At 34.3% G+C, this 12,047-nt stretch overlaps 1 protein-coding gene across 1 annotated transcript; it reads left to right on the top strand.

Annotated features, from left to right (window-relative positions):
- Positions 1–8,618: 8,618 nt before the first annotated feature.
- On the top strand, positions 8,619–9,554 carry LOC116073299 (olfactory receptor 8G1-like). Its single transcript, XM_031345100.1, has one exon. The coding sequence runs from the start codon at positions 8,619–8,621 to the stop codon at positions 9,552–9,554; it is 936 nt and encodes a 311-aa protein (XP_031200960.1).
- Positions 9,555–12,047: the final 2,493 nt, after the last annotated feature.

Below are 12,047 nucleotides of genomic sequence, written 5' to 3'. Positions count from 1 at the left end.
GCTGCATCTGTAAAATCAGTTATCATATCGAACAGACATAAAATCAGTCATTTTGATTTATCTCTGCATGACTTGAAATATCTGACTAAAACATAAGGTGTACTTACGCTGTGTTCCTATGATATCTCCACTGTTCTGTACTCTGCACATACTACATCTTTATTATCAGTAGTTTCTCTTATTGAAGTATCTTCTTGATGCTATTTGTGCTTCTAAGTTTAGACATACTTCAATGAAAACATTATGGGTGTCAACCTCATGAGTGTCTCATCCTTCCATCTTATAACAAGACACATCTGTTCATTATATTACTAATATCCATTTCATCTACACTCTTTATCATAAGGATGTTTACCAGTGATAACAAAAGATCTTAAATTCTCAAAAATATTATTGTTTCCTATGTTTTGTATTTTAAAAATCTAAAGGTTTATAATTAGTCAAGGGTAACACCTTTTACAGTGATCATTAATTCTATGTTACATAATCCTTACATCTTAAAATTGGGAAGGTCATACTAGAGCAATCTGGAAAATTACCTTTGTGTAAAAATTCAAGATTTATGCTAACCATAAATTAACATTTAATAAATTGCATAGCATATATCTCTATAATTCTTTTCTAAAGTATATGACATAAGTATCCCAAAGAAGTTGTCTAGGTTTTTAGAACCAGGACTGATTAACATTTAAGTAAGTAAGCTTTAAATTCAACTGGATAGCTAAGGGAGACCAGAAATATACAAATGGTACTTATTACACCTGTAGTGCATCATGGTATGTGGGCCACTGTGGTGCATGGGTGTTACAGCTTGATAGGTCTGTTTAAGTTCTTCTCTCCCTATCATGTTGCAGAGTATTTTCTGTCACCATGGAAGTTACATTGCAGGAAGGAGGCTTTCAGGCTTGATCCAGATCATCTGAGTCACATGCCCAATGGGTGCAGTGACTTTAGTAATAGGGCCTCAAATTAAAAGACTGAGATACACTAAGTGCCACATTGTTAGTCTGTATTATCTTAGGAGTCACTTGGACTATCCTGACTAACCGTTTAAATGGTTTCCTATATCGAAGATTGGGGATTTATAGATTATGTACAAATATTTAATTATATATTGGTATATCATTGTATTATATAATACAAGTGAAATATATAATATTTTATACTATATCACAATATAATATATTACAATATATTATTGTATTCTAAATCGTGCCATACCCATGCTATAGCTACCATCACTACCACAAACCTTCTTTATAGCAAATAAAGACCATCATAGAAAACAACAACTAGACACAATGCAAAGATCAATGGATCATGTGGATCTCAGCATTAAGTAGATGTAGCTACTAATACTCAATACACCACAGCACCTGCATCTGTGACACAGAGGAATAACACAAAATGAAATAGAAAACTTCTAAGAGCCAGAATACAAAGACAAGTATTGTGAAACAGTCTCTTCTAGAAATGGTGCCATAAAGGAGACCAGAACAATAGTTTCTTCATTGTCAGTTTCCTCTTCATTCAGTCAACTATTAGCAGATCCAAAGACTCCAACTGTCAGAGCTCGCACAGTTTCTGTATGTATGCACTTACATTTATGCTCTGTTGGTTTAATTTACCAAGAATATGTCTTGATAGTCTTGGATTTTTGCTTTTGTTTTTGTTGCAATTGCTGTTTTGTCCTTTGTATGGGGGGGGTGTTTTGTTTTGTTTTTGCACCTGGTATATTTTATACATCATCCATTTTAAACCCTCATATTCTGAGCAACTGAAGCAAGCTTTAGTTTCAAGGATTCAAAACCCTCTCCTACTCTCTTCATGCACCAAGATTGAATATGGTTCATATGTACACAAATAAAACAATATTGGCACACATACAAAAACAAACAAACAAATGAACAAGTAAATAAATCTCAAAACAAATTAGTTAACAAATACTTGCAACAGTTTGGTAAACAAGATTCTTACTCACTACTAGTTAGAATGGAAGCCAGTAGAGTCATTGTGTAAGTTCATTGGAGGTATCTAAGAAAACTAAAAATATAACTTTGATATGACCCAGCAGAACCTCTCCAAAACATATATTCAAAGACAGTAGTATCTTATTCAAGTGTAAAAATAAACAAAATAATGATATTTTCAGGAAAAGGATGGATCTGGAAAGCATTATATTAAGTGAGTTATCCAGACCCATAACAGCACCTCTTGCCTGCTTGTTGTTCATCTTACTAATTCTCTCTTACTTAGGCAACCAAATCAGAACTTCAAGATTGAAATTACATATATATTGCCATGGGCTGGCCAGTCTGAGCCTCCCTCAACCCGTGGAGGAAACAGGGTCCTAGTCAGGTCAAACAAGGAGTTGGCGAAGTAGTGACAAACTGAAACAACACGAAGAAGTGTGGTACCTGAGTGTAATTATACAACGTAAAATCAAGCTTATGTAGTATACAGAAAAAGGGCAAATAACAGAAGTCACATAGGCAGGAGACAGCCACACCAAGGTCAGTGAGAACAAGCATCCATGTGCAAAGTAGAGGAACAGTGGTGTCCTTCTTCCTGGGCTATTTTGGTAGCCCCAAGATAAATTCTCTGGGTCTGTCTGAGGCAAGCAGCTGAAGGTCGAATTCTAGCAGTCCGTGGCTGTAGCATAGATAATTAGTGACAGAAGTCCTACAACTTCTCTCTGGTATGTAAAGCAATTCTGCCTTGTGTGGGACTGCTCTGATAATTAGTGGCTAACTGCTATCTCTAAATCTGGAGACACCTTGTCTTGTAAGACAACCTCTTTGTAAAAATTCCAAGCTAATTACAGCTAGAAAATCAATTAGGATTATTGAAACACTGTGGAGGCCAGGAAATAATGTTAATCTCAGTTTAGCTAATAATGAAATCATTTCTTGGGGTACCTTTATGCCTGAATAAAGAAAGCATGCAGATCTCTCCACAGACTTTAGCAGAGACCAATCTGGAACACATCTGAGTTAGAAGATGCAAATGACTGAATACCCAGGAGGCAAGCTAGCTCCCTTTGAAGCTGTTCACCTCAGGTCAGTGATCAGGTCTTCAAGCCTGACATACAGACTTTACTGGAGTAGACAAGTGCTCTGTGACTATATATATATATATATATATACACACACATATGTATATATACATATATATTTTATACATGTATATATATTTAGACATAGATAGATGGTATAGATAGATATATATATAGATATAGATTCTCTGCTGACCATAGAGTCATTACATTCCATCTTGTCTCTGGGGAAAATCATTTGGCTTATCAAGTGACCACATGTTAAGTTTACATCATTCTCCAATGATAATTGCATGGTTATTCAAATATGTAAAATTTAGATAAGGTTGACAAATAAGAGATGTATGCCTAGAAACAAAACTTCTTGGAGTCTGAGGCAGGAGGATGATGTTTTGGTGAACAGACTTGTCAGCATAATTAAATAAAGTAGAAAAGAGTTTCAATAAGGTATAGCAATCAAAGATTTTTATACAGTAAAACAAAAAAGCAAACATTTTGTTCAATGGAACTACTGGCTTATTATTTTAATTTCTCCAATCTTAACATAAATAACATTTAATTGGTCATGGTATGCCTAGCTGCTCAAATCTTCTCATTGTAGTGTGGCTTGTGTATGAATAACAATGGTTAGACACTTCTAAGAAATGAAGACTCTTAAACCTAAGGAAACTGATCACAGTTTGGTTTTTAGTACAGATGGTGACTATGTGCAAATCTTTGCCTGTAATCTAAAAGGTTTTGATGATAGAAATATCTCATCAGTTTTTCTTTTATTACTGTGGTTACATATATATGACTTCAGGGCTGACCATTTTGTATTAGATAACCAATTAAGAGTCTCATGCCTAAGACAGGCCAATTCTCCCTCTCCCAGAATTCATTAGTTGTCTACAGTTATTTTTCTGGTGATTGGACCCTCTAATATTTCCTCCATTCTGCATTAATGTTTCTATTGATTTTGCCATTCTTTTGGCTTTGTTCATGTTATTCTTGCTAGGAAAGTTTGTTTCACACCTGATTTCCTGGTATTCTGGTTCTTACAATAATTCTGCACTTCTTTTATGTTACTTGAGGCATAGATAGAGGTGTTATAGAAGTTTCTAATCCTAACCCAGGATTTCTATCCAATGTTTGACCATTTAGTTCCTGGATAAAAGATACATACAACCTTCATATTAATAATAAGCCTTAAACATCACAAGAGCTTGTCACCTTGGCCTCATTCTTTTCCTGATTTTAAGAGTGGGACAGGGACATTGAAGTAGTTGTAGTGATGGGATTTGGGATGGACTGAATGGAAACTAAAGGGGGAGCATGATATTATATTTTAGTGAAAATGTATTAAATTTAAGAACAGAATTTTTAAATTATTTTAAATAAAAAAGAAAGCAATGCATAAATTTGGAAGGTAAACATTGTAAGGACACCAGGAAATAGGGGGATTTAATCATATTATATGAATGCATGGTATTTTCAAATAATGAAAATATATCCTGTAGAATAAAAATAGTCCATGCATTTAAGAAACAGTGGGGGATGCTTAGAAAAGATTGAGTGAGGAACAGGAAGGAATAAATGAATTATTGCATTATAACTTTAAAAAAATAAAATAATTATTATTAAAAAGGGAATACATTATTCTACTGGGAAATCACAAAGGTAGCTAATTAAATTCTCATGAGTCTGCTTCCTGAGAATGAGAAATCCTTGGCGATTATTGTCTTATGTTTTGGTAGCTGAGACTTAATATGTCAGGAAAAAACTTATGAACATAAGAGGGATCACTCAAGTGAGCATGAAACCTGAATATTTCTGCTACTTTAGGGAAGCTGACCTATGATTAAAAGTTGAACTCAGGCTTATGTTCTGATCATTATCACTGAAGATTGTCGAATGCTGATACCTGCGATTCCTAATATCAGCATTTGTGATTTTGCAAGTGTCAAGTGATATTTGGTGGTAAGACTTTCAGAAAGAAAGGTGAGTGTTCATTCAAAACTGTGATTAAAGAGTACAAGTCTAGAAGAATCACTTGTCCAGTCAGTGAAATATTTCTCAATACCTGCAGTTCTTCAATTATTCACAAAATTTTCTTAAAGTTCATAGAATCTCCAACCACTTTCCCAGTTCCTGAAGGTTCTGTTGGTTACTATGAATTGAGAAATGTTTTCTTGATGCCTTCAATTTAACAACAAAATATTGTTTAGAAAACAAAAAATGACACTGATTATACTTTTTTAATTGTGTTAAAAAAAAGAAGAGACAATTTGAGCATTGTGATTTCTAGTTTTATAATGTCTTAATGTCTGTCTGCTACAAGGACAATATTGTATCATGAAGAAGAGGTGTTACTCAACTCAGAGGTAATGAACTGATGAATATCACACTAGTCAAACTGCATAAAAATTCTCAGCCACAGTGACCATAATGCTGATCATAAACAATGATTAAGAGACACAATAGAAAGCTTTAAGGACAATGTTCATTGAGCTCCTCTTCTGCAATGCCATCTAAATTATAGCCTCACTTAAATGGCTCTGTTCAAATGCTATGAGAAATGGTAAGACAGACTCTCCAATATTTTTTAACTTGGGGTTATGATTACTGAGGACCAAACTTTACTTTATATGCAAAAAATAATCTTCAAGGTTCTATAATGATTAATAAATATAAAAATATCATTTCAAATAATAAAATATAATATATATCATCATAATTTTTAATTATATTGGGAAGCCATTGAAAATTGCATGTCACTTATTTCTCATTCTAGTTTTGTAACCTCATTATACAGCATTACTATGAATGCTTGCTTGTCTTCTGTTATTAATTTTTATTTATTTATGTATTTTAATTTTACATTTATGGGTGTTTTACCTGCATGTATGGACATGCCTAGTAGGAGCCTAGAATAGGGCTTGAGATCCCCTGCAACAAAGAAATTGGAAAGTTTGTAATCTGATTAAGACACCAGCCAACAAGCTGACAACACTAGTTCAAGCCGCAGGATTAGTGTGATGTTAAGAATGAAGCAATTTACCCGGGCAGTGGAGGCGCACGTCTTTAATCCCAGCACTTGGGAGGCAGAGGCAGGCGGATTTCTGAGTTCAAGGTCAGCCTGGTCTACAGAGTGAGTTCCAGGACAGCCCGGGCTGTAGAGAGAAACTCTGTCTCGAAAAACCAAAAAAAAAAAAAAAAAAAAAAAAAAAAAAAAAAAAAAAAAAAGAATGAAGCAACTTGTCCAGTTGTCCTCTGACCTCAGTGGAAGCATTATTATATGAACCTACACAAGCATAATTTAGATTTAAAAATGCTCATAAACTACAAGTTAAGTCTGTGGAACACATAGATTATGCGTGACTCAATAAACCTGCCATGTCCATTTTAGTACAGATATCTCTACAGAAAGTTCCTGGGTTTTTTCCTGGATAAAACTTGTGGTATAAACTGTTCATTAGCAGTGTGAATATATCTTTAAATTTAGAGTAAACCATAAGTTATTTTCCAAAGTAGGGAGGCAGTTTCACACTGCACAGAAGATGTGTATGATGTCTGACTACTCCTTGCCAACAACTGGCACTCTTGCAACTTTCTTAAATCCATTGTAATAGAGGTGTATAAATGTTGTTCTTTTACATTTCAATGTTAGTTAGTGATTATGAATGTTTGGTCTTCTCCTACTGAAGCCCTATATTCCTCAGTATGAGCTAATGTCTACTGAAAGTATCTGAGAGAGGAATAGATATTGTCGTGAATTGTGAACTCAATGGTGAACTTCCACACTTCAATGGATAGTTCTGAATCATGCCCATACACATGGCTTAGATTAAACTTATTGGAAAACCAACAGAACAAAACAAAACCACAAAAATGCATGTATACACACACACATACACATATATATGCATATATGTATATAAATTCACATACATATATATACACACATATGCATATATATGTATGTATATATATGTATGTACATATATGCATTTTTGTGTATATATATATATATATATATATATATATATATATGTAGTTATAGGACTGGAAGGTAAAAATAGTGAAAGTATCTTTTTGCATGTATGAAGATGAAAAGGGGGAATTTTAGTAAATAAACAGTGTCTAATAACTTTATATAAAGCATGCCTTTGAAAAATTATATGTAAATGAAATATCTGTAAAGAAAAGCTCTGATCATGGATAGAGGATTTTGGGACATTTAAGCCATTGCTTTCAGGAAGAGGTTATTTCAAATTGTCAGTCAATTTTACTCATTGTCAGTGACTCTTACATATTTAGATTTCCAAGACCGAACATAGCTTTCTTTTTTATTTTAATTTAATTTTTTTGACATTTTTCACAATAGTACTGTGTTTATATTATTTCCACCTACGTTCCATCCTTCCAAGTACTCTCCTGACTTAACTGCCTTTCAAATTCATGACACATGTATATGGATATGTATGTGTGTATATATGATATACATATACACTCATGCATGAATACATATATAAATGTCCTGTTGAGACAGTTTAGTGTTGCTTATATGCAGTTGGGGCTGAACAGTAGGCCTGGAGAATATATCTGAGAGCTTAACCCTGTAGAAGCTGATTCTCCTTATCTCATCAGTCATTAATTGCCCATAAATATTGATCAAGGGGTAAAGCCTTGTGAGATTTTACCCTATCTAGTTGGCATGTCTACTTGTGTTGTCATTGTGCTGGTCTTGTTTAGGCAAACACAAGTTGATATTTTATGGGTGTCACTTCTCTGTTATTATAAAAGACACTCTCACAGACAACTTCCTGGTCCTCTGCTTCTTATAATCTTTATAGGAATATTTTGTTATGTACCCTGAGCAACAGATGTAGGTGGCATGTTATAAATGCACCAATTGGGGCTTTGAAACTCAGTTATTTGGCTTTTGACCAATTATAACTATCAGTAATGGTCTCCAACTGCTACAAAAAGAAGTTTGTTTGATGAGACTGAAGAGTTAATCCTATCTGTAGATTCAAGAATAGGTATTTCAAATATATTTACGTATTATACTGGTTTAAGAAAGTAACAGTAGTAGATTCTTTAAGGTCTATGATTTCATGAAGCAGAAGTAGTAAGTTAGGTGTATTCTACCAGGCCTACTTTTGAGCAGGCCATAAGTCCAGTTACATAGTAGCTAGTTACCACCATGAATTTTGTGCCATTTACAGTCTTAATGACATCTTTCCATACTTTAAATTGCTGTGGATTATAGAGTTTGTAGCTGGGTGAAACTATTGAATATTTTTATCCCTTGATAGATTTAATATCTCTTTAGGGTCTTATGAGATTTAGTTCTCATAGAGTACATGCAAATTTCAAATGAAGACATTGCTGAAATTTTCAAAGTGCTCATGGGCAGTATGTTGTATACCATATATTATAAATTACTTTTTAAAAATAATGTCAATTATATATTAAATTAAGATATATACATGCATATGTCTTCAATTAAAAAAATAACAAAGTCATCCTAACATATTTTTTTTTCTCTTTTCTTTAAACAGAGACTTGAACAGAACATATGGCAACAGGAAACTATTGCATGTTTTCTGAGTTCATTCTTACTGGGCTCTCAAAGAAGCCAGAACTCCAGATACCTCTCTTTCTCCTCTTCCTAGGAATCTATGTGGTCACTGTAGTGGGGAATTTGGGTATGATTACACTGATTAGGCTCAGTTCTCACCTGCACACACCCATGTACTATTTCCTCAGTAGTTTGTCCTTTATTGATTTCTGCCATTCCACAGTCATTACCCCAAAAATGTTGGTGAACTTTGTGAAAGAGAAGAACATCATTTCCTATACAGGATGCATGACTCAGCTCTATTTCTTTCTAATTTTTGCTATTGCAGAGTGTCATATGTTAGCTGCAATGGCATATGATCGCTATGTTGCTATCTGTAACCCCTTGCTTTACAATGTAACCATGTCCTATCAGATTTACATTTCCTTGATATCTGGAGTCTATATTATTGGTGTGGTTTGTGCATCAGCTCATACAGGCTTCATGATCAGAGTAGAGTTTTGTAACTTAGATGTGATCAACCACTATTTCTGTGATCTTCTTCCCCTACTGGAGCTTGCTCACTCTAGTACTTACGTTAATGAATTGTTAATTTTATGCTTTGGTACATTTAACATTGTTGTTCCAACCTTGACAATTCTTACTTCTTATATCTTCATCATTGCCACCATCCTACACATTCATTCTACTGAAGGCAGGTCAAAAGCCTTCAGTACATGCAGCTCCCACATCTTGGCTGTTGCTGTCTTCTTTGGTTCTGCTTCATTCATGTACCTACAGCCATCATCAGTCAGCTCCATGAATGAAGGGAAAGTATCCTCTGTGTTTTATACCATTGTTGTGCCCATGGTGAACCCCTTGATCTACAGTCTGAGGAATAAAGATGTCAGTATTGCCCTGAAGAAAATACTAGACAGAAAATCATCCATGTAAAGTGAAATGATGAGAATTATTTATTAGAATATAGTCATCAACTGATACATAATTTGAATTTCTATTATTCACTTCAATTCATTTTTTAATATTTTAATCATTTATTCAGATATTTTCATATTATCTCATATCTTTAATCATCCATTCCTATTTCCTCTAAAAAATTGTCACATTTTCATCATGGAGTCAAAGTTAAAGAAATGATGTGGATGTCATCAACACATTGACCTTATTCTATCAGTTTGACTGTACAATTGGTTAAAAAAATACCTTCTTTCTAATTTTTGATGTTAAAAATGTATTTCTAAAAGTTGGCTAATCCTGTTTATCTATGTGGACAAAAACCATGAGATTTAGAACTATGAATCTTATGATTTTAGTTTGGAAACTACCTGAAAAAGTCCACATTCTGGCCTATTTTTCAGTGAATCTTAATTACCTTCCCTCTTTACTATATTATTTTAGACTCCTGATTGTCATTTTAAATCTATGTTATAGAAAATTGTATGTGTTGAGCTTGTGACTGATCCAGTATCACTGTTGATTGCAACTACCACATTCAAGCAGAATTTTCTGTTCTTATAACTTCTTTCTGCATAGGTACTAGAATTATACTTAAAACTTATTAAATCTATAATAGCTTTCTCATTCCTCCTATGAAACATTTAAGGAAAGAGTCTGAAATAGATACTATCCATATCTAACAATGGTTTGATATTGATCCAAGGAACTATATCTATTTTTAAATTAAATTTTATCAAATTCATTTTTGTAAAACAGATAGTATTCATACTTAAATGATATGTTGAATGTTAATGGCATTCTGATCTATTTTACATAAGGATTTGAAAGTTTTCAAGTTGAGTAGACTTTCTCTGGCAAAACAGTTCAAGTGAGATAATATGTGAGTAACTGATTTCTGGGTTTATTAAATCCTGTTCATAAAGAAATCCTTGAAGTAATGCTAATTTTTTCTTGATGTTCAAGTGTGTGGAAAGTTAAAGATAATTAAGTTTGATAATATATGGTTTGAAAATGAAAATCTAAGCAATAGTGTTAGTTAGAACAAAGACAAGACCCTTGTTTTACTGAAAATTGTCCATATCAAGAGTAGAGCATAATTTCATTTATGATGACATCTGTAAAATTGTGATATATTAGGATCTGAAAGTTAGGCATGACAGGAATCCATTGAAAAGTAGCTTGAAAAAAGAAAAAAAGCCAGGTGGTAGTGGCACATGCCTTTAATCCCAGCACTTGGGAGGTAGTGGCAGGCAGATTTCTGAGTTCGAGGCCAGCCTGGTCTACAGAGTGAGTTCCAGGACAGCCAGGGCTACACAGAGAAACCCTGTCTCGAAAACAAAACAAAACAAAACAAAACAAAACAGAAAAATAATTTGGCAGTTGGGGAATTAACCATAATAATAATTGCTTATTTTCTCATGAGAATATTTTTAGAATAATGAAAGTCCTTAGAGAATTTTTATTTTTATTTCCTGGCATACAGTAGCTGAAGTAAATGTGTGGCCCAGAATTTCAGCATCCTGAGTAACATTTGGGATGAATCTATTAAAATATCATGAAAATGAACCCATGTCAACCATAGTTAAGATAATATATAGAAGGAAATACATATTTACCAGATAATAAAAAGTGCTGAGTGACACTCTTTCAAGAAGAATAACAGCAATCCAAACTGTACAAAATGAAGTAACAATCATATAGCTTCTGATCTGCAAGTAGTCAAGTTTGTTCATCAAAGAAGAGAGGGTTGTATTCAGGAAGAGATTATCAGGATCAATGTGGGTTAACAGTTGAGGTCTTCACAAAAGAAATTAAGGGTCTGTTTGATCTAAATCTTAGAAAGTGAATTATCATCAATATAATCCATGAGCAGAAATAATTAACGTGTTCCATTTTTAAAATAACTGTAGGCAGCCGCTTGGATACGATTGTCAGCCGCTTGGATGATCTTAAGCGGCCGCTTAGACGATCATATCCAAGATGGCGGCCATGTCTATCCTAGTCTAAAAATTAAATTAACTTGAAGGGGCTCCAAAGGAATAATCCAGGTTCTCAGCTTTGAACCGAGTCCTAGAAATCTTGGTCAAGGGCACTCAAACATATTGGTGACATTTAATAAAAAGCAAAGAAACAGCTTAACTTTCCCTAACGGTAATGAGCAGAGACACAGGCTGCTTTCTATCCCACGGGGCTGAAGCAGGGATGAGCAGGGCTCCAAGCAGCCTTAATTCTTTCCCTCTGCCCTAGGTGAGCATGCCCATGCCTCCCTGTAGGCAGCCGCTTGGATATGATCGTCAGCCGCTTGGATGATCTTAAGCGGCCTCTTAGACGATTGTATCCAAGATGGCGGCTGCAACGGCAATAGACTATTCTACTGCGCATGCGCCCCTCCCGAGCAGTAGTATACTGCGCATGCGCCCCTCCCGAGCAGGTGTATGCTAATGAGGGTTTGACAGGGAACCAATCCAG

Source organism: Mastomys coucha, unplaced genomic scaffold, assembly GCF_008632895.1.
Source record: "Mastomys coucha isolate ucsf_1 unplaced genomic scaffold, UCSF_Mcou_1 pScaffold23, whole genome shotgun sequence".
In the NCBI taxonomy this organism is placed as follows: domain Eukaryota; kingdom Metazoa; phylum Chordata; class Mammalia; order Rodentia; family Muridae; genus Mastomys; species Mastomys coucha.
The sequence above is the reverse complement of the archived record's forward strand: the minus strand, read 5'-3'. Positions and strand labels throughout refer to the sequence as shown.